Source organism: Saccoglossus kowalevskii, chromosome 2 (assembly GCF_978046115.1).
Source record: "Saccoglossus kowalevskii chromosome 2, keSacKowa6.1, whole genome shotgun sequence".
NCBI classification, from domain to species: Eukaryota; Metazoa; Hemichordata; class Enteropneusta; family Harrimaniidae; genus Saccoglossus; species Saccoglossus kowalevskii.
In genome coordinates, this window is record NC_140642.1 from 40974137 (window position 1) to 40999011 (window position 24875).

General features: G+C 36.5%; 1 protein-coding gene across 2 annotated transcripts in view; it reads left to right on the forward strand.

Moving 5' to 3' along the window:
* Nucleotides 1-24875, forward strand: part of LOC102808306 (poly(A) polymerase beta-like) — a 56076-nt gene that overhangs the window by 3829 nt on the left and 27372 nt on the right. The window contains exons 2-7 of one of the 2 annotated variants that reach the window (XM_085495635.1): nucleotides 13806-13952; nucleotides 14813-14961; nucleotides 15314-15423; nucleotides 15973-16026; nucleotides 16818-16929; nucleotides 24592-24681. In XM_085495635.1, the coding sequence (XP_085351761.1) occupies nucleotides 13806-13952; nucleotides 14813-14961; nucleotides 15314-15423; nucleotides 15973-16026; nucleotides 16818-16929; nucleotides 24592-24681 (662 nt within the window). The remainder of the gene's footprint in view (nucleotides 1-13805; nucleotides 13953-14812; nucleotides 14962-15313; nucleotides 15424-15972; nucleotides 16027-16817; nucleotides 16930-24591; nucleotides 24682-24875) is intronic. The other variant, XM_085495641.1, reaches the window with a different exon arrangement.

Below are 24875 nucleotides of genomic sequence, written 5' to 3' on the forward strand. Positions count from 1 at the left end.
GAATAAGTGTCTTCCGAGTATGCACGTAATTTTTTTTTTCCAGATCTGAAAATCCCAAGTGGGTCTTTTTCACGATTTTCATCAAAAATTACCTCTCCCGGCAACATTGACAGAACGTCTGCGCATGCTCAGAATAAATTAATTACTGTAAAATACTTTATTTTTGCTTGCAACATTTTTTTGCTATTTTCGCTGAAGGAATGTTTCAGTTAAAATAAAATCCAGCGAATATACCCTTTTCTTATATTTTACAGTCAACTTGTCAAAAATCAGTGAAAATTAATTCAATACAAAACAGCCAGAAAAAGTCTTTTCAGCGAATGATAATTCCAGCTGAAATAAAATATTTTACAGTAGATTAGATCTGTGAGTAACGCTGCTGTTATTACGGCACGTGATTTCTCCATTGCGTGCAATTTATTATAGTATTGTTTATACATGTATTCTGTTCGGCTCAGTGGTCTCATTCACTAGTTGCTAGAAGAACTAGTAACCTTATTTGATTTCAAGAACTTCAAGAAGGCGGCATAAGAGACGTGTTTGCAAAGGTAAGTTCTCCAGTTTCTACAAAATTGAATGTATTTTGGGGTACGATTGGTGTACATTCCGTGACGTACGTACGGACGTGAATATTATGATGATTGCCAGCTTTATATTCTTGTGAAAAGCCAAAAAAGCAAACAATTGTCTCAAATCTATGAAACTAGTTTGTAAATTGTATACCCTGTCAAATTATTGTACACGGACGATTAATTCATGGGGACATAGTTTCAAGTTAGTAAATCGTTATCCGGTCTTTTGCTTGTGACACGATTTCTGAAATATCCACAACTCGGGGGGGGGGGGGGGGGGGAATGTCCCTGTGTCGATCAATTTATTCATTATATAATAGTAGGTTGCATATGATTATATTCGTATTTTTATGTTGTGAGCATTAAACTGTTAGTTGTAATGAAGATTTTGCCGATCTCGTATGATTCAACATGGCCGATGTGCAGTGACAACACGTGTATGGACGTTCGGTCGAGTAGTCTGCAACGGACCATAAAATCGCCCGGCGTTTTTTCGGCATTTTTTTTTAGTTTTTTTTAAAAATATTTTAGATATTTCATTCACTCCTGGCGCCTAAAAGAGTCTACTTTATATTTTACCATCGTCATTGACACCTATTGTGAATAGCCTGAATGGGTAAACTTCGTTTCGACAATGAGCTGTTATTTCTGCGAACAATGTTAAATTATTCTTTGAATGCTCAGTTTATATTTTGAAAACAACTAATTTTTTGATTAAAAAAAAAATCATGCCGTTTTCCCTGTCAAAATCAAAGCATAAAGATCTTGCCAGAACATCGGTAAATCTACTACCGCGTTGCGTTCACCACGAGGTCACTGAACCGTCATTAACATATTTAAATGAGCCACGTGTAAATGAGAACAAGGCGGATATCTATCGCTTCGCGCATTTACATTCGACCGAAATCATTCGTTTACGATGAAACTAAGTTGAATATTACTTCCAATTTATAAAAATTCAACGAATTAAATTTTTGTGCGTTATTATAATCATTACTGAATAATAATCAACAATTGCAATACTTTGAAAACAAGCAAGTTATTCACTTGCGAAACACAGAGTGACCAGATTGTGCTACCGTGATCATTCGCTACCGGTACTAACCACTAAGCAATGTATTCGTGTTTGTATTTATTCGAAACTTCTTTTAGAACATACTTTACTTTTCGTTATCAACAAGATTATAAAAAAAATAATGGATGTTACAGTATGTGAATTTTTTGGGGGGATTCAATTCCAACATGCCTATGAACCAAAGGCCTTTCACTCTTCTCTGAGTGTGACACCTAAACCAGAGGTTTTATGGTGTATAAATTGGCACTAAATGAAAAGGCCGTTGAACCTTATTCAAATTTATAAATACATGTTATTATGTATTTCATTATGAAAACTGACTAAATTAAATGTGATCTTATTTTTAATTATGATATATATCGGTAATGACGTTTTCATCCAATATTAATTGTGCAATTGTTAAAATGCCTACCTACACATTTATTGTTTTTGTTTCTGTTGCCCTGAAATAGACATTTGTAAAAAAAAAATCAAAAAAAAAATCATGCTTGATTAAAATTAAAAAAAAAAAGATGTAGTCATGTAGCCCCTTCCTGTTACCTGTTTTCAACTTCTTCCAAAGTAAAACTGGCGAAGCCTTGTAATTGCCATACAATCATCAACTGTGGGAAAACTTGTATGTTATTGAAAATCTTTATTTTGTTGTCTGTGAATTAATATAATATTTGAAATGGCGTAATGGTGCAAAATATTCTCAAACAATCAGTCTTCTGATGACACTACACTGCGCATTTATGCACAGTCAGTATCCCAATGCGCGATCACAGCTTACTAAGTGATGATTGTGGTTGAAATGGAAAACTGAATACAAAAATCCAGTAATATCTCAAACGAATTTCCGTCTGCTGTGAATGCATGTTTCGTTGCATCAAATAAATAATCCAATTTTATGATAGAAGCTTGCAATCTTGTGCCATACAGGGTCAAGTGATTGAGCAATAACAAATGTGATTTTATGTATTAGGTCATTGAATGTATCCAAAAACATGGTACCAATCATGAATGATCTGAAATTTCAGGAGTGCTCGCGGAAGGTTTATCAATCCTGCGTATTGTCTTGTTCTTTTTCAATCCTGCATTTCAGTTACTAGAATTCATACTAAAAAATAGTTTCTGTTTTTTTTCTAATAATTCGTCCACTTTAAAAAACAAATATTTTTCTATAGTCGAAATGCTAGAAGAATACAAAACTACTGTGATTTCATGATAGCGATACCTATAGGGCCATTGTCAATTAGTTCGCCTGATCAACACAGCATTATACATAGGACTGATATTGAATCACGGAGAGTAAAATCTTGTGATACTAATCTCTAGAACCACTCAGATTGGGACATATGTCTTATGAACCCACATGTGTATGTCTTTGACTATACTTATTTTAACCTATTTTTTTTTTTTTTTTTTTTTTTACAGTGGTGCTGTGAACTGCTTCAATTTCGCAAGGCAATTTTTTCTGGGTTCCTACAACATGGAGTGTCAGGGACTTTATTGAAATGTTGTACACAAATTTCACAAAATCCTGAATATATCTAGAAGTGAAAATTAAATGGTTTACAGTATTTTATACCCATTTATAATGATTGAAATGCAATAATATCACTGCACTAAAAAGACTTCAAACAATTATTTGTTTCTTCTCCATTGAAGGGAATGAGCACACCAACCTTTATCGCAACTGGCTTTCTTAATTATTACATGTACTTGCTCTGAAAACATAGCTTTTACAATTGTTTAAATTAACAGATGTTGTTCTATGTACAATGAATACATTTTAAATAATAAACCTTACTGTGTTAATAACAAATTGTATTTGACAACATGAGAATGATTCTGATGCCCAGTGGTGATGTTGAAACAAACCCAGGTCTTGGTAATATACTAAGACCTGATTAACAAAGAAGTCATGTACCAATACATCAAGGTTCACTCAGATTTATGAATGCAGTTTCTTGAGCAAGTATACATGTATGACAAATAGTTTTGTTGCACTTGTGTACTCTGAGATTCTGAACATGGGTCAGTGGAAGTTTTTAGTTGTCAGTACAAAACTAGATCATCGGAAATCACTTTATGATGAGTTGTAACTACAAAGAGTACATATTTATTCACCTGTTTGCAGATGTTCCTTGTACAACTTTATAATCAAATAACGGGGACTGTGACATTTCATGTCTTGTTTCGTCTGGTAAGTCGTCGTCGAGGGTGACATCGGGATTCGGTTGCGGGTTTTCGTAGGAGATATCTACATTAAATGAGTCGCGGTCTAAATTCATTGGTTCGTCTCGGGTGTTGTTGGGCGCGGTCTCGTCTTCATGATGATCGTTGTCTTGGCGGTCTAAAATCATTGGTTCGTCTCGAGTGTTGTCGGGTGTGGTCTCGTCTTCATGATCGGTTGGGAGTACATCTTGATCGTGATCACCATTGTACAGTCGCACATATGGTAACCGTTTGCAATCAGCACAAAACCAGTCTACATCTGCTTCTTGGCGCCTCAGTTGTCTGTAGAATGCTTGAGTTATGCCCGAGTTGCATGTGCGGTGCTGCCATCTATCACACCGGTCACACGCCAAAGCTTGCTGCAGATCACGAACTTGAAGTGAACATACAACACAAGGATCTGTAACTTCTGCCATAATAATAGTATTGGTTTATCAAATACAAAAAAACATGTGAGTGAATCAAATACTAAAAAATGCGCGAGTAATTTAAATTTAGAAAAATACGCGAGTAATATAAGGATATATAGAAATACGAAAAAATGCACAAGTGAATAAAATACTAAAAAAATGCGCGGTCAACTAAAAAGCAGTGACGAAAAAATATAATCAAAATTGATAAGGTAATATGGATATATAAATCAGGAGATAGGAATTCTGCAGTTAGGATATACCTTGGCTGTGATCAGAATGAGATTAATTGGCTTGGTGGTCCTTATTTATGGTGTTATTATGAATAAAAATTCACACATTTATATGTGTTAATTTCCGACCCAATTATGTAAAAGTCACGGTACGGTGCAGTAACTAATGAAAATACTGTTTTATGAAAGTGCCGGTAAGGAGAAAGGACGGTAGCCATATAGTTATATAAGCATAGTTTTTCTCGAAATGAACAGTGCTATTCCAATTTCGGTTAGACGTAATATTTTGCCACACAACGGCTATTCATAAGACAAGTTTGAAATGAAGTCGCATTTGAAGAAAATTATTGTAAGACGAGGCAGGTTTCATTCAACTTGTTTGGAAAAACAGCATTTCGTTGCCGATTTTAACACTATCTAGCCAAGACTGTCTGAACAAAGAAACAGCAAAAAAAATCACTCCGATTGCCCACGAACCTGCTTCTATATCTTAAATATTGACAGTAAAGAACTATAAGCATGCAGTTCTTGCAATGTGGATTTATTAGTCAATAAATATAATTATGCTATGTTTGTAATGTACAATTGTCAGAAAATAGTAGCTTACATTGCGTTTAGTTCTGAACACAGCTCATTATCACGCCGGAAAGTTCAAATATTCACAGGTAGTGAAATGACCTTGCACTGCATTTAGTTTTGAAAACGGCGCATTATCATGCCCGCAACTTCAAATATTCACACGTAGTTCAATGACTTACACTGCGTTTAGTTCTGAATACAACGGTTTATCACGTCGGTAAGTTCAAATATTCACACGTAGAACAATGACTTACATTGTATATAGTTCTGAACGCAACTCATTATCACGCCGGCGAGTGCAATTACCCACAGGCTGTACGGTAGTTTACTCTAAGTGTAGTATACGAGTGTATGAAAACGGAGTCAATTCTCTGATACAGCGCTCGTGATTACTAGTCAATTTCATATCGTGGACAGGTTTTACAACGTGAAGTTACAAATATCACGTGTTTTGCGATTGTACTATACTGTCTTTTATAGAACAAAGCATTTACACATCATTGGAAATTCAATGTTGAATCGACGTGCTTTGTTTCAGTGGTCTAAAGTTTCACGTTCGTCCACTCGATCGGCATCATGAAAAATACAAAATAAGCTTAGCATATGCAACTTTGTATATGTTTGCTAGTGTGTTTATTGAATTCGAATTTCTACAAGTTGTCTTGGCCCCGGAAATGAACCCGACAGAATATAATTCAAATGAACATTCGCATTTTCCTGTTTGATGAAATAATCACAGCCATGTACCGGCTGTAAATATGTTTCTCGTATTTTCACCTATTTTTATTGGGGTAAGGTTACATAATCACAGCTTTACACGGGAAAGAACATTGACTTTTTCCTGAAAACAATAAAGAAATGTGTTAATTGACTGTATTGCCGTCCCTAAGAATCGAATGGTATAGTCCTATTGCTAAACAATAGCCTTGCGATAGTAAACAACATGGCCGACTGAACTCTCTCCAACGCCCAGGCATCGATCAGAAAAGATAGCCGCTGTAATTTGCGACTCTGTTTTTTTTATTATAAACTAATTTTATACAGAAAAATGGTTGCTGCTTTTTGATTAGTCAGTATTCATATTGGTAATAATAGTGGGTCCAAACGTTTGTGACAGTTCTACTGTGAAGGGGTCGAAACGTCGAAGGGTCGCCGTAATTCGCGATTCTGTCGCTAAATTTAGGTATCTTCTCATTTTACCCAGTAAAATAATGCTAGGTTCAAATGCTTTTTGATCAGTCAGTATTCATATTGGTAATAATAGTGGGTCCAAACGTTTGTGACAGTTCTACTGTGAAGGGGTCGAAACGTCGAAGGGTCGCCGTAATTCGCGATTCTGTCGCTAAATTTAGGTATCTTCTTGTTTTACCCAGTAAAATAATGCTAGGTTCAAATGGTGAGGATTGTGGCGCCAAGTGGTTCTACCGTCGAGGGGTCGAAACATCGAAGGGTCTAATCGTCCTAGGGTCGAAACGCTGAGGGGTCTAATCGTCCAGGGGTCGAAAGGGCGAGGGGTCCAAATTACCTGATACCAACACAAGTTATGAAGCGCAATGTTTAGGTGTTTGCGATACGGCAAAAATTCCAAACTTTCCCATCTGAATGTATTTGTTGGGGGAAATTTTAATTTAACTTTCGCCAAAACCTTAACCAGTCAACAATTTGAATTATTATTGATGATTCAAACTGGATGCTTTTTCTGAGACGCACTTACATAGCGAAAGTTTATGTGATGTGGGTCAACCTTAGTTTTCGAGAAAAAAACTTTTTTGTCGTGAACTGATGTCATTTTTACCAACAAAATATCTCAAAAAATTACTTTTTCAGACCAAAATTTCTCTATAAAACAAGATCAATGTTTTAAGTTCAGGTGGCAGACCTGTGTATGTTTTTTGAATGCCCCTCCCAATTACAACAATGAATGCACTAGAGGTTCAAGTGTTATCGAAAACACTTGTATGGCTGGTTGGAATTTACTTTAATTACCTGCTCGCCAGGCAGACCACTTCAGGTCCACTCTATTTCAAACAAATGTAATTGAGGGCAGTATACAGGTACATTAAAACTCTAATACTATCAAGTGAAAAATTGACAACACGCAGATCGAACTGCGGCACGGAATAGAACGGCAAATGAAAAGATTAAATAAATGAACAAAATGCAACATTAGAAGTAAAACAAAACTAATGTATTGCTTATAATGTGACAAATAAACCAGAAATAATAAAAATCGACAGTGAGGAATCATTTGAATTAGGATTTTCTCGCTGACAAACACGCCCAATACATGTGAATTCAAAATAAATTAAAATGTCAGGGGTTAAACTGCGTCAAATTATTTCGGTCTCGACAAATTACGAATCAACTGTCTTACAAGATCAATAATAATTTACAAATTCACACAGTAAAAATAATAAAAATTCATAGCTTATCCGATCTTTATTTGTACGTTCATTGCCATCTTCGTCAAACTCAAAACCCTCAAAGTCCAAGTCGGCGTCACTGTAGTCTTCGAACAAAATCCCTACAACTTCTTCCTGAAGTTCGTCGATATCGTCCCACACAATTTGGACTTGGCACTTTTAATCTACGGATTTCGCAGTCTCTCAGCTTGTCACTTTTCATTCATGTCTAATCACAATAAAAAGACAAGCAAAATGGGGTGGCACACAATGCTTTTGTTAAAGTCTGGCAATCATCTTCGACCTTTATGCATCAGCTTTACTGATTGGCTAAGAATGACATCACTACTAGTATTTCATCATAAAGGTCAATTGCTTTCTTTATCAGACTTGACGCTTGTCAATCACAGTGAAAGTTATCATTCAGCAAGTTCCGGCAGTTAGAATGTCTCACTATATGGATATCGCGTTGGGCTTGAAATAGGAAGTTTTTTTCATGACAAAAATGCAATAGTGGTAATGAAAGATAGTAAAAACGTTTGCAGTCTTCGACGTGACAATGCAAAGATGCTGGCCTCAGTTATGGCTTCGCAAGCTGCTACCAAATATTTTATAAAACCAAAACAATTATTTCAACCACTCTCCCAGGTACGGGTTGCTACAATATTGCAACATTGGTTTCATTGTCGACGACGCTAAAGCCGAACAAATTCGACACTTGCTTCGCGGCTCTCCTTATACGATTTGCTTGAATCGTTTCTAATGAAGCACAAACCAAACGGCCAGCCCTTTTTAAGGCCACGAAATATTTAAAAAAGAGAACTACCGTTTCTGCTTTAAAATATATTTTTATAGACTTGCTGACTGTCAGGGTTCTCCACAGTTTGAAAATTAAACTGGGCGTGCCAATGTGATGGTGGAGTAGGCGTGGCACATTTGTAATGTGCATCATTGGCATGGATGTTGAAAAAATGGAAACCAAAAAATCTATTAATCTATAATTACATATGCATAATATATATATTTATTATTACAAAATGAATGAGAATTTTGAAGAGTATTAAGTAAATGTCAGCACGTACAATCAGCTGATTTTAGCTTCACGATTCATCACAGTTAACAGTTACTATCAAAAATAATAGAATTATGTATTTAAAAAAAAGAACAAATTTCGTTTGAATAAAGTTTGTTCTGCTTCGTTGAAAACAGCAGTGACCCGCAAAACAGTTGTAATGTGTGCGCCCTGATACTATGTAACGATGCTTTTGATTGGCCAAAGCCAGGCATTGACACAAAAAAACAACCAATCAGAATATTTGTTCCAAGAAGAACACAAGTAAATTTATTTCCTCCACTTATGATGCGAGTTGAAAGCATGGCAGTTTTACCAGGGTTTTTAAATCATGATTTAAGGAAAATATTTAAGCAAGCATTCGAGTGAACTTCTTGGTGATCAGCAATGTATGTGATGGTACGTCGGCTGCGCTGGTAGTTTACCGATCATGCAAGGGCATGGCTGCCTTTGTTCCGCTCGGCGGTGACAATGTTGCCGCTACAAGTCACTGCGTGAACTTGGTTTTAAACCATATGTTATAAAGAATGGTTTTACCGATATCGATTTTTATATACCGTACTCGACCGCGTTAGTGCCCATGCCTGGGCAAGCGCCCACCCCCCACTTTTGCGCAATTTTTGACTCCCGTGTGCGAAGCACAAAAAGGGAGTCTTTGCAGTTCGTGTGTGTGTGTATGTGTGTGTGTGTGTGTGTGTCCGTCTGTTCCACTAATATCTCAAGAACCATACATCAGTTTTTGATGAAACTTGATGCATAGATGCTCTGGGCCAATGCGCAGATTTGATTGGGTTTTGGTAAAAACCATGCATATTAATTACCTAATTTGCATGATAATTAGCTGATTTTTAGCTGTTCCATGACTGTTCCACTGATATCTAAAGAACCACTCATTGGATTTTGATGAAACTTGGCACACAGATGCTCCAAACTAATGCGCAGATTTGATTAGTTTTGGGTAAAAATCTGTGCAATATTAATTACCTAATTTGCATAATGATTAATCAATTTTCGGCTTTTCCACTGATATCTCAAGTACTAATCATCACATTTCAATAAAACTTGGTACATAGATGTCATAGGACACTGCACAAACCTGATAGTTTTAGGGTAATATCAGTATATATTAATTAGATAATTTGCATAATTAATTAATTTTCAGCTTTTGATATTTCAAGTAGTAATCATCACATTTCAATGACACTTGGTACATAGATGTCATAGGACACTGCACAGACCTGATAGTTGTTAGGGTAATACGAGTACATATTAATTACCTAATTAGCATAATTAATTAATTTTCCGCTTTTAATATTTCAAGTAGTAATCATCACATTTCAATGAAATTTGGTACATAGATGTCATAGGACACTGCACAGACCTGATAGTTTTTATGGTAATATCAGTATATATTGATTAGCTAATTTGCATAATTAATTAATTTTCAGCTTTTGATATTTCAAGTAGTAATCATCACATTTCAATAAAACTTGGTACATAGATGTCATAGGACACTGCACAGACCTGATAGTTTTTAGGGTAATATGAGTACATATTAATTACCTAATTTGCATAATTAATTAATTTTCAGCTTTTGATATATCAAGTAGTGTAATCATCATATTTCAATGAGACTTGCTACATAGATCTTCTAGGATTATGCATACACCTGATTAGTTTTAATTGGATATTAATTACCTAATTTGCATAATGTTCCACTGATATATAAAGAACCACAAATTGTATTTTAATGAAACTTTTAAAGAGAACTATGCAGAAACCCAATTAGTTTTTGGTAAATATTTATGCTTATTAATCACCTAATTAACATAATTAATTAACACTGATATCTCAATTACTGATCATACATTTGAATAAAATTTGGTACATAAATGCTGTAGGACAATAGACAGGCCTGATTGATTTTGATTAATATTAATTCTCTAATTAGCATAATAATTCATAATTTTTTTTGTTCTGTTCATATTAGTTACCTGATTTACATAATTAGTTTTCAGCTTTTCCATCAATATCTCATGTACAAGTAATTTTGAATTAATTTTTAATGTGTCTTCAATACTCTCAGCACACGAGTTCTTTCTAAGCTTTCTTTGATTATATTTGGAGTCACATTCGGCAAAGCGCCCACCCCTTCAAAATGCAACTAATTTCAAACTTGGTCTTGCGTAACGAATCCTGGTAATCGTTTTTATATGATACAGCGTGGAAATTGTGTTACCGGAAAGTCTTCAAGAATTTCCGAAGAATTGCGTCAGTACAAGACAGCATTCTGATTGGTTAATAACCAACTTGACCCATTAGGTCAAAGGATGCTGCTGCAGGTCAAATCTGCAAATGCATTTCATTGAGAGTTTGCGTACGATCCAACACCTTCGTCAGTGGAGATAATATGACAATTTTGACTTTGACTGTGTTCCAACAGACTCAATTGTTTTTAATTTTGTAAATTCTGGTGGTACGTAATTAATATTGTAATAAAATGTGCATATTTTTTGTGATCATTTCTGTTTCTTCATTGTGAAAATCAATGACGACTCAACTAATTTCGTAATTTGATTTTCCCTCAAAGACGTAATCTGTCACTTGGTGAATAAAATTTTTCATTTGCACTCTTTTTCAAGGGGGGTGCTCGGGTTAGCGCCCACCCCTAAAAAAATCTTGATTTTCTGAGTTGAGGCCCCTGGGTGCTAACACGGTCGAGTACGGTATTTGATGTCACCCTGGCAGTAAAAATATGGGTGCGGTAATACACTTTTCTAGGCCACATTTTTAATCGTGTTGAAATAACTTTTTGTTCGGTGGTGTTGCACGATGACCTGCTACGATAACAAGCCGGAATTTTCACAGTTGCACCCTTAATTAAAACAATGCCCTGAGCATGATGAATCATCTTCGGAAGACAATGAGTGATGGCCTGTTTTGTAAACAATTCTCTGTCTGGGACCAGGGTGCACAGAAAATATAACAGGGCGCTGACAATTTAAACAGGGTGCGCCGCCCTGCTAAAACCCCTCATGGAGAACCCTGACTGTTATGATTCTGGAAAAAAAATCGTGAAAAATAAATGTAAATCAGCGGTGAACGCACTGCCCTGAAAGCAGAAAGCGAAATACTTATTTTGCTGTCACAGCTATTTTGCGTTCACCCCTTTTTTACGCAATTAATAATTATATTCACAGCAATTCCAGGCATTGATTTGGCGCCGAAGTAGTGCTAGATGTTGATAATTTACTACAATAGATTACACACTTTGTGTTCACATTTACAGAAGTTGTTACAAATAATGCAGACAGCATGTCTGCAATTTGAAGCTCATCGGAAGAAGCTCCGCCCATACAAGTGGCGGTACATTAGTTTTGAATTTCTCCTCCAATAAATGACGAGGCTCTCAACTTAGTTTCTTACTTCAATTTGCGTCACATGTTATTTCAGTGAGAAGGCTGCATAAAGTGGTGCAGCTGAGTAGTTTTGTTGAATTTCCTGTCCGTAAATGCTCGGTCTCAACATTTTATAATATTCGACACAGTCTATAACGTTGTCAGTTTTTTAGTCGTGGATTGGTCGCTCTTACGCTTTCCTGGCAGGATACTCTCGTTGGTAACAAACTCTTTGGCGATATTAAAAGTTGTCTGCTTTGAAACACCACTTCGACTCAATCTCAGCAAATGACAGTCCACGAAAATACAAATTGACAACTCTCGTTCTCACTTCAACTGTTTTTTCGACTCCTTGTTTCTCCCTTGTGGTGTTTAAACAACTTGGACAAATGCCGATTTGTAGACACGCAATAAACACGGTGACTCACTGTGACTGACCAAAAGAGACTAAAAGACAGACGTGCCGCAAAGTCTGGGGGCATCAAACTTGGTAGCAAAAATAGAAAACATTGTAGGCAATATCTGTCAATCATTCCTCTGATTTGCAGTCGATGTTCATATTTCTAGTTGCAACTTGTGTAAATGTGGGGGGGGGGGGGGGGGTGGGCGGGCATTTGTCCCAGCATGGGCTCTTACACGGATAAGTATGGTAGTAGTTTCTGATACATTCTGTGTCTTTAAAGTTGTTGCCATGTTCATCATATTTTTAGCTCCGCTGTCAACTTTGTCGAGCGGAGCTTATCATATGAGTGATTGTCCGTCATTGTTCGTGTCAATGTTTTACTTTTTCGACTTCTTCTTGAAAACTACTAGTCTAAATGCTTTGATACTTGGTGTATATGTACCTTGGGTAGACCTCTCTTAGGTTTGTTCATTTCATGTTGATATCTTCAATTCTCTAATTTTGGTGAATATTTTTGTCATATTTGGTAAAAAGTGATATTTTCGACTTCTTGTTAAAAACCGCAAGTCCAAATGTTTTGACATTACATATATAGGTACTATATGTGGACCTCTCTCAGATTTGTTCATTTTGTAATGACATCTTTAATTCTCTAATTTTGGTGAATATTTTTGTCATTTTTGGTAAAAAGTGGTATTTTCGACTTGTTGTTAAAAACCGCAATCATTTATGGTGAAAAATGATATTTTTGAATTCTTGTTAAAAACCGCAAGTCCAATTGCTTTGATATTACATATATAGGTACTACATGTGGACCTCTCTCAGATTTGTTCAATTTGTAATAATATCTTTAATTCTATAAATTTGGTGAATATTTTTGTCATTTTTGGCAAAAAGTGATATTTTCGACTTCTTGTTAAAAACCGGAAGTCCAAATGCTTTGATATTACATATATAGGTACTACATGTGGACCTCTTTCAGATTGTTAATTTCGTGGTGATATTTTCAATTATCTAATTTTGTTGATTATTTTTGTCATTGTTGGTGAAAAGTGATATTTTTGACTCCTTGTTGAAAACAGCAAGTCCCATTGCTTTAATACTATATATATTATTCATTTTCCAATGATATCTTCTGTTCTTTAATTGAAATGTGCATTGCTGACAGCGGAGCTATCTCAGCCGACCGGCTGCTTGTCATTATTATGAGTTCATATCAGGATGCCAAAAAAAATCGGGGTTTCAAGATACAAAATATCATAAAAATTGGGGAAAACTTTTGAAAGTAACGATGTTGAAATTACTGAGAAATAATTGTAAAGTTATTCATTTGTAATAACTGCTAACATAAAAAAGTAATTAGCAAGTAAATAACACCAAATACATAGCTTGATAAATAATACTGTAGTTAACAGTCCTATCTTGTATGTTTTTTTATCAGTATAAAGCCTACCCCGAAGGCTTATGGCATCACTTCTCCAATTAGTTTGGCTGAACCAAAGCCTTTTGATTTGGAGTTGACTAAAAAACTGGAAGAGTCTCTTGTGCCATTCGATGTATTTGAAACAAAACTGGAGTTGGCTCATCGGTAAGTTTGATTTTCCATGATGGTTTTATTCCTCCAGCTAAAATTTATATGATTAAGTAAATATAGAACTGAAGTACATATCAAATAGATTTTTGTTGAGTCAGTTTTCAGTGAATGAATCACTTCACTCAGGAGTTGAAATGAAAAGAGTCTGGGAGTCCCTACAATTTGCCTCAGACTTGCACAGTAGCTTACTAAGGAGCCCACTTGGATCCCTGCATTCTTCATTGCTGGTACATTAAATGTTTTTGAATATTGCATTTGCTTTACTGTAAAGTACTTTATTTGGAATTTATTTTGCCATTTTCAAAAATAAAATCCAGTGAAAATGTCTTTATGGTGAAAAATAGTCAGAGCAATCAGACAGCAGCTCGTTTGTTGACAGGTTTACATACCAGTTAGTGTGCCTTGTATATATGCTTTGACTCTACTATTCTTTCATTCCTATCATTTTCAACAGCGCCATCACTATTCTCGTAGTCTTGTTAAATATATTCTGTCGTGTTTAGACTTATCTCAAATTTTAGACGTAGCAAATTCCCCACCCGATTTCTACCACTGACTCTCACTTGTTTGATGATACATGATTTTTAAGTTTTACAAAAAGACCTACCGTAATAGTCTGTTATTTATTATGTTCTCATTGTATAATCTGGAAAATTAAGAACATTATGTAAATGTATGATGATGTATTTGTGTACATATACTTGTGGCTCACTTATAGTCTCCATATGCATAATTTTTGTATTAGTCATTGTGGTTTTACTGAAATATCATTTTGAAATCATGTTCGTCTGAGGTTTTCCAACATTAATTTGTTCACTAGTTCCATAACACCAATGTATTTCCTCTCTGTTTAGAATGAAAGTTTTAGCCAAACTTAATAAACTTCTGAAGGACTGGATCAAACAAGTGAGCCTATCTAAAAATATGCCACCAAATGTGGCTGAAACTGTTGGTGGTAAGATTTATACATTTGGTTCCTATCGACTTGGTGTCAATGCTAAAGGTGAGACTATTTACTAATAATATTTACATTTCTCAAAACTGTTGTTTATCAGCCTTGTCTGTTTATATAAATTTTGCATATAAAGTTTCATGCTCACATGAATATAATTTTTAATCAAGACGATGTCTTCAGAAAAACAGTCATCTGTATGTACTAGTGTAATTAAAATTGAATTTTTCAGCCTACATGTACCCAGTAGCTGTTTATATGCAATCATTTGTTGGTTATTGCATGAAATCAAATTGATGTTGCTTACTATACTGTGGTTGGTATTCATTTCATCAAACATGTATTCTTGTGTCTGTTAATTGTACAAACTGAAACTGTCTAATCTTTTCTTGTCATGCAATAGGTGGTGATATTGATGCCCTGTGTGTTGCACCTCGTCATCTAGATCGTTCAGATTTTTTTTCATCATTTGCTGATGTTCTTAAACAGCAACCTGAGACCAAAGACCTTAGGGTAAGAACTGTTATTGTTAATAATTTATCCCTATCCAACATAATCCAAAATGAGAACTTGGGTTTTGGGATCTGTCTGTCTGTTTGTTTTCAACATATCAACCACAACTCTGGTGGGTCTAATTTATACATTCAAACTGTTTCAGATAGGCAAGACATGATATGTGTGAATATTTTTTGTGATCAAATTCAATGTTTATGTAGGCTTCTACTGTGACATTTAACCAGTCCTACATTTTCAATCCTTTATTTAGTTATTCATGATTCATCTAAGACCGTGTCTTTTTTATTCAAAGATGGGTACTATTATGTTAATTGTGGCATACTCTGTAACTTGTTTGATTTAATATGCATGTCTATTTATGAAACCTGTTAACTTTTTTCTTCACAACAAAAATGTTCAAGCATCATGGGTAATGTGCTTAGGAAAGAGATGTTAATGCGTTCTCTGCTGTTCAATGTCATTCACATGTGTGTGGTAGTTACTCAAAACATGTGATGGGGAATTGAACTTTAGAATTCACAAAATTCGTAATTTATTTGATTGCAGGCTGTGGAAGAGGCTTTTGTACCTGTTATCAAAATGGTATTTGATGGGATTGAGGTATGTCTGCTTCTTTTCTTGTCTATTCATAAATTCATGCAGAAGTATTAGTTCAGTTTATGCTATTATTGATCATCTTCTATTGACTTGACTGGCCATGAAGGATAACCATATGTTTCTTTTGGATTTTGAATTACCCACACAAAGATAAATGATTGTGGGCAACTCAATTTTAAATCCTGTGGAAAAAATGGGTGAATGTTATTGCATTAATAAAGCCAGTCAGTATGGGTTTTATAACACCACATTCAGATTTCGATATTATGTCAATTATTAAGCATTATTTAATGTAATCCATATATTTTAAACAGTGAATGTTTTACTACAACAGTGATCATCAAAATTCAATTCATTATAACAATATTATTAGTTGTCTGCTAGCATACTGTATAATGGCACAGTTTGGCTTGACTCGTGCTCGTCGCAACCATACAAGAGTGGTAAGCGAGATGCAGTAATTTTACAAGAGTGGTAAGCGAGATGCAGTAATTTGGCAATAAAGTTGAAACTAAGGATTCACAAGATATTGGATAGTGCTCTTAGTCTGTGGTGAATCCTTGTCAGATTACGATAAGTCAGCCAATTCCCTGCCTGTCAAAAACGTTTGTATACAACGAATAGTATGTTGCGGTTTCTAAACTGGCATCACTTTGGGATTCGTTTATTATGTGCAGAATATAGGGTAATTCTTAAGTAATGACCAAGCATGTGTTATAAACATTTTTATCTATGCATGGTGTTGTTCCCAGCAGATTACTGTTTCATTATTAATATTGATTGTTTCTCCACAGATTGATTTGACATTTTCCAGACTAGCCCTGGCTAAAATCCCTGAAAACCAAGATCTTGCTGATGACAACCTACTCAAAAATTTAGATCAACGGTGTATACGTAGTCTCAATGGTGAGAATGCATTCCCTATGGTTTTATTTGTTTATACAGTTACTGTAAAACATGATATACGATCTGTCTGAAAGATATGACATCTGTCGTATAAGTCACTGTAGCTCACTGTCTGAAAGATATGGCATCTGTCATATAAGTCACTGTGGCTCACTGAAAGATATGACATCTGTCGTATAAGTCACTGTGGCTCACTGTCTGAAAGATATGACATCTGTCATATAAGTCACTGTGGCTCACTGTCTGAAAGATGTGACATCTGTCGTATAAGTCACTGTGGCTCACTGTCTGAAAGATATGGCATCTGTCATATAAGTCACTGTGGCTCACTGTCTGAAAGATATGACATCTTTTGTATAAGTCACTGTGGCTCACTGTCTGAAAGATATGACATCTGTCGTATAAGTCACTGTGGCTCACTGTCTGAAAGATATGGCATCTGTCATATAAGTCACTGACTCGCTGTCTGAAAGATATGACATCTGTCATGTAAGTCACTGTGGCTCACTGTCTGAAAGATATGGCATCTGTCATATAAGTCACTGTGGCTCACTGTCTGAAAGATATGACATCTTTTGTATAAGTCACTGTGGCTCACTGTCTGAAAAATATGACATCTGTCGTATAAGTCACTGTGGCTCACTGTCTGAAAGATATGGCATCTGTCATATAAGTCACTGACTCGCTGTCTGAAAGATATGACATCTGTCATATAAGTCACTGTGGCTCACTGTCTGAAAGATATGGCATCTGTCATATAAGTCACTGGGACTCACTGTCTAAATGACATGTCATCTGTCATATAAGTCGCTGTGACTCGCTGCCTGAAAGATATGACATCTGTCGTATAAGTCACTGTGGCTCACTGAAAGATATGGCATCTGTCATGCAAGTCACTGTGACTCACTGTCTGAAAGATATGACATCTTTTGTATAAGTCACTGTGGCTCACTGTCTGAAAGATATGGCATCTGTCATATAAGTCACTGTGACTCGCTGTCTGAAAGATATGACATCTGTCATATAAGTCACTGTGGCTCACTGTCTGAAAGATATGATATCTGTCATATAAGTCACTGTGGCTCACTGTCTGAAAGATATGACATCTGTCGTATAAGTCACTGTGGCTCACTGTCTGAAAGATATGGCATCTGTCATGCAAGTCACTGTGACTCACTGTCTGAAAGATATGACATCTGTTGTATAAGTCACTGTGACTCGCTGTCTGAAAGATATGACATCTGTCATGTAAGTCACTGGCTCACTGTCTGAAAGATATGGCATCTGTCATATAAGTCACTGAGACTCACTGTCTAAATGACATGTCATCTGTCATATAAGTCGCTGTGACTCGCTGCCTGAAAGATATGACATCTGTCGTATAAGTCACTGTGGCTCACTGAAAGATATGGCATCTGTCATGCAAGTCACTGTGACTCACTGTCTGAAAGATATGAGATCTTTTGTATAAGTCACTGTGGCTCACTGTCTGAAAGATATGGCATCTGTCATATAAGTCACTGTGGCTCACTGTCTGAAAGATATGACATCTTTTGTATAAGTCACTGTGGCTCACTGTCTGAAAGATATGGCATCTGTCATGCAAGTCACTGTGACTCACTGTCTGAAAGATATGACATCTGTTGTATAAGTCACTGTGACTCGCTGTCTGAAAGATATGACATCTGTCATGTAAGTCACTGGCTCACTGTCTGAAAGATATGGCATCTGTCATATAAGTCACTGAGACTCACTGTCTAAATGACATGTCATCTGTCATATAAGTCGCTGTGACTCGCTGCCTGAAAGATATGACATCTGTCGTATAAGTCACTGTGGCTCACTGAAAGATATGGCATCTGTCATGCAAGTCACTGTGACTCACTGTCTGAAAGATATGAGATCTTTTGTATAAGTCACTGTGGCTCACTGTCTGAAAGATATGGCATCTGTCATATAAGTCACTGTGACTCGCTGTCTGAAAGATATGACATCTGTCATATAAGTCACTGTGGCTCACTGTCTGAAAGATGTGGCATCTGTCATATAAGTCACTGTGGCTCACTGTCTGAAAGATATGACATCTGTCGTATAAGTCACTGTGGCTCACTGTCTGAAAGATATGGCATCTGTCATATAAGTCACTGTGACTCGCTGTCTGAAAGATATGACATCTGTCATATAAGTCACTGTGACTCGCTGCCTGAAAGATATGACATCTGTCGTATAAGTCACTGTGGCTCACTGAAAGATATGGCATCTGTCATGCAAGTCACTGTGACTCACTGTCTGAAAGATATGAGATCTTTTGTATAAGTCACTGTGGCTCACTGTCTGAAAAATATGGCATCTGTCATATAAGTCACTGTGACTCGCTGTCTGAAAGATATGACATCTGTCATATAAGTCACTGTGGCTCACTGTCTGAAAGATGTGGCATCTGTCATATAAGTCACTGTGGCTCACTGTCTGAAAGATATGACATCTGTTGTATAAGTCACTGTGACTCGCTGTCTGAAAGATATGACATCTGTCATGTAAGTCACTGTGGCTCACTGTCTGAAAGATATGGCATCTGTCATATAAGTCACTGTGGCTCACTGTCTGAAAAATATGACATCTGTCGTATAAGTCACTGTGGCTCACTGAAAGATATGGCATCTGTCATGCAAGTCACTGTGACTCACTGTCTGAAAGATATGAGATCTTTTGTATAAGTCACTGTGGCTCACTGTCTGAAAGATATGGCATCTGTCATATAAGTCACTGTGACTCGCTGTCTGAAAGATATGACATCTGTCATATAAGTCACTGTGGCTCACTGTCTGAAAGATATGGCATCTGTCATGCAAGTCACTGTGACTCACTGTCTGAAAGATACGACATCTGTTGTATAAGTCACTGTGACTCGCTGTCTGAAAGATATGACATCTGTCATGTAAGTCACTGTGGCTCACTGTCTGAAAGATATGGCATCTGTCATATAAGTCACTGTGGCTCACTGTCTGAAAAATATGACATCTGTCGTATAAGTCACTGTGGCTCACTGTCTGAAAGATATGGCATCTGTCATATAAGTCACTGACTCGCTGTCTGAAAGATATGACATCTGTCATATAAGTCACTGTGGCTCACTGTCTGAAAGATATGGCATCTGTCATATAAGTCACTGAGACTCACTGTCTAAATGACATGTCATCTGTCATATAAGTCGCTGTGACTCGCTGCCTGAAAGATATGACATCTGTCGTATAAGTCACTGTAGCTCACTGTCTGAAAGATATGGCATCTGTCATGCAAGTCACTGTGACTCACTGTCTGAAAGATATGACATCTGTTGTATAAGTCACTGTGACTCGCTGTCTGAAAGATATGACATCTGTCATGTAAGTCACTGTGGCTCACTGTCTGAAAGATATGGCATCTGTCATATAAGTCACTGTGGCTCACTGTCTGAAAAATATGACATCTGTCGTATAAGTCACTGTGGCTCACTGAAAGATATGGCATCTGTCATGCAAGTCACTGTGACTCACTGAAAGATATGAGATCTTTTGTATAAGTCACTGTGGCTCACTGTCTGAAAGATATGGCATCTGTCATATAAGTCACTGTGACTCGCTGTCTGAAAGATATGACATCTGTCATATAAGTCACTGTGGCTCACTGTCTGAAAGATGTGGCATCTGTCATATAAGTCACTGTGGCTCACTGTCTGAAAGATATGGCATCTGTCATGCAAGTCACTGTGACTCACTGTCTGAAAGATATGACATCTGTTGTATAAGTCACTGTGACTCGCTGTCTGAAAGATATGACATCTGTCATGTAAGTCACTGTGGCTCACTGTCTGAAAGATATGGCATCTGTCATATAAGTCACTGTGGCTCACTGTCTGAAAAATATGACATCTGTCGTATAAGTCACTGTGGCTCACTGTCTGAAAGATATGGCATCTGTCATATAAGTCACTGACTCGCTGTCTGAAAGATATGACATCTGTCATATAAGTCACTGTGGCTCACTGTCTGAAAGATATGGCATCTGTCATATAAGTCACTGAGACTCACTGTCTAAATGACATGTCATCTGTCATATAAGTCGCTGTGACTCGCTGCCTGAAAGATATGACATCTGTCGTATAAGTCACTGTAGCTCACTGTCTGAAGGATATGGCATCTGTCATGCAAGTCACTGTGACTCACTGTCTGAAAGATATGACATCTGTTGTATAAGTCACTGTGACTCGCTGTCTGAAAGATATGACATCTGTCATGTAAGTCACTGTGGCTCACTGTCTGAAAGATATGGCATCTGTCATATAAGTCACTGTGGCTCACTGTCTGAAAAATATGACATCTGTCGTATAAGTCACTGTGGCTCACTGTCTGAAAGATATGGCATCTGTCATATAAGTCACTGACTCGCTGTCTGAAAGATATGACATCTGTCATATAAGTCACTGTGGCTCACTGTCTGAAAGATATGGCATCTGTCATATAAGTCACTGAGACTCACTGTCTAAATGACATGTCATCTGTCATATAAGTTGCTGTGACTCGCTGCCTGAAAGATATGACATCTGTCGTATAAGTCACTGTGGCTCACTGAAAGATATGGCATCTGTCATGCAAGTCACTGTGACTCACTGTCTGAAAGATATGACATCTTTTGTATAAGTCACTGTGGCTCACTGTCTGAAAGATATGGCATCTGTCATATAAGTCACTGACTCGCTGTCTGAAAGATATGACATCTGTCATATAAGTCACTGTGGCTCACTGTCTGAAAGATGTGGCATCTGTCATATAAGTCACTGTAGCTCACTGTCTGAAAGTTATGGCATCTGTCATATAAGTCACTGTGGCTCACTGTCTGAAAGATATGACATCTGTCGTATAAGTCACTGTGGCTCACTGTCTGAAAGATATGGCATCTGTTGTATAAGTCACTGTGGCTCACTGTCTGAAAGATATGGTATCTGTCATATAAGTCACTGACTCACTATCTGAAACATATGGCATTTGTCATATAAGTCACTGTGGCTCACTTACTGAAAGATATGGCATTCGTCATACAAGTCACTCACTCACTGTCTGAAACATGGCATTTGTCGTATAAGTCACTGTGGCTCACTGAAAGATATGGCATCTGTCATATAAGTCAGCTGTGGCTCACTGTCTGAAAGATATGGCATTTGTCGTATAAGTCAGCTGTGGCTCACTGTCTGAAAGATATGGCATTTGTCGTATAAGTCACCTGTGGCTCACTGTCTGAAAGATATGGCATTTGTCGTACAAGTCACTGTGGCTCACTGTCTGAAAGTCATGGCATTTGTTGTATAAGTCACTGTGGCTCACTGTCTGAAAGTCATCTGTCATACAAGTCACTGTGGCTCACTGTCTGAAAGATATGGCATCTGTCATATAAGTCACTGAGACTCGCTGCCTGAATGACATGACATCTGTCATATAAGTCACTGTGGCTCACTGAAAGATATGGCATCTGTCATGCAAGTCACTGTGACTCACTGTCTGAAAGATATGGCATCTGTCATATAAGTCACTGACTCACTATCTGAAACATATGGCATTTGTCATATAAGTCACTGTGGCTCACTTTCCGAAAGATATGGCATTTGTCATACAAGTCACTCACTCACTGTCTGAAACATGGCATTTGTCGTATAAGTCACTGGCTCACTTTCTGAAACATATGGCATTTGTCATATAAGTTACTGTGGCTCACTCTCTGAAAGATATGGCATTTGTCATATAAGTCACTGTGGCTCACTGTCTGAAAATCATGGCATTTGTTGTATAAGTCACTGTGGCTCACTGTCTGAAAGTCATCTGTCATATAAGTCACTGTGACTCACTTTCTGAAAGATATGGCATTTGTCATATAAGTCACTGTGGCTCACTTTGTTTTCTCTGATTCACGAAATCTGCAAACCTTTGTCTTGCAAAATAAAAGTAGTTTTCTTTAGTTGTCATTGCAAGTTTATACTATATATAAATTACTCTATTTTTACTCTAAATTTATTTTTCCTGAAAGAGTGAACAAGGTTCTCCCCAGAAAAAATGCATAGCGCTGCAACTAATTTGCACAATAATTTGCATATCATTTACATACCTTTCCTTCATTAATTAACTGAACTCATTTACAATCATGAATATTAATGAGCTCAGTCACAATGCAAATATTTTTTTTAATGGAATCAACACATTATGTTTCACAATTTAGAAGAGTTTGAAACATTCTCGAAATACAGATGCTGCAGACTAAAAACAAACACAAATAAATTATTGTTACAAATTAATTGTCTATTGTAAAATGTTGAATAAAACGCATTCGAAACGTTAAGCCAGAAATATGTTCACGAATTTCATGATTTTATTTACTCCAAAAACATTCACCTTCAAAAAGTCGACCACGTAATTAATTGGCGTATTGTTGTAATTTATTATTCGTACCATCAACTTCTAAAACGTTTACATTTACAGTAATGAGCGAACAAATAAAACTTCAAAACGATCATCAAAGTTACGACGTGACATAACTTACTTGCCGATGTTATACACCGGTTATACCAATAATTCTTCAATAAATGTTACCAGTACTTCTTTTTTTTTCTTCTTATTTTTATTGGGAGCGATTATTTTTGATCACTCGATCGCTTTGGTAAAAAAAAATCAGCCCCGCCATGATTTTTGTGAAACATTAGCATGTGTCCTTTGATCTGATAGGTCAAGAATGCCATTAACCAATCAAAATACCGCATGGTAATGCCGGTAGAATCCGAAGTTTTCCGAATGGTAGTGATCATAAAAATTACATTGCATAAGTTAAGCGATGTCGTAGCACGATGTGTTGGCATTGATTTCAATTGAAAACTGCATGATGGTTTTCGAAAGAGGTGATTAGCAATTTTTAAAAGGTAAAATAACAGTTCAAATGTATTTTACCAAATCACGCAATAAACACATTTTTTTCTTGAGTAGCGTAAACTGATTGTGAACTCCGCTTTGACCTTTTTATATCGATTTTGAAAGAATTTTAGCTTTCAATCTAAAGACTGTGCCTATCGCAGAAAGTATATACTTACAATCAAAGAGGTGCTAATTTCACGAATTTGACGAGCCGCTACGTATCGTGCAACTAGGTCTATTGTTTACAAATTATAATCCATGACTGGCAGGATGCGTGTTGGTCAGTACGTAATAATAATAACAATCGGACAAAAGTCCTGGTCGGAAGCATTTCCGTTGTGGTCACTAAATTTGAGTGACGTTCGGGACTGACGAGCGTGGCGAACAAAACTTTTGCACATCTGATATTGGCATGTTAAATATGAAATCAAGCGCTGAGGTCGGAACACATAGCGCCGAGGTCCCAAGTAAAGCGCTAAAAAACCCTGGGGAGAACCCTGGTGAAAATAAAATGTAACAAAAATACCATTTTTCCTATATTTTACACTTCTTACAAAATAGTAATTGATTAATTTACAGTAATTGATTTTCTGGTTTATTTTGTCACTTGTTGGAGACATTATATAGTAGTAAGTCCAATCATTGTTATCTATTTTAGTATTGGCAGCTGTATTTAAGAACAGAACACTTAAGACAGCTTGTTTGTAAACAATCTTTACTCTTTTTGTAGGTTGTAGAGTAACTGACGAAATTCTAAATTTAGTTCCCAATAAAGAAAGTTTTCGACTTGCTCTCCGGGCTATTAAAGTGTGGGCCAAAAGTAAGTATTAGTATGTGTAGAAGCAGTGTGCCAGAGGTGTGTAAAGCTCATTAGTATGTTTGACATGTTGGATTTTGTGTCTGAATTATTATACTTGCATGACCATCTTTCTATTTTTAGAATACCATGTTTGTTACTTAAGCCACCCTGACACTTGCACGACTTTTGTTCATGATTTTGTCGTGGTAAGTTGT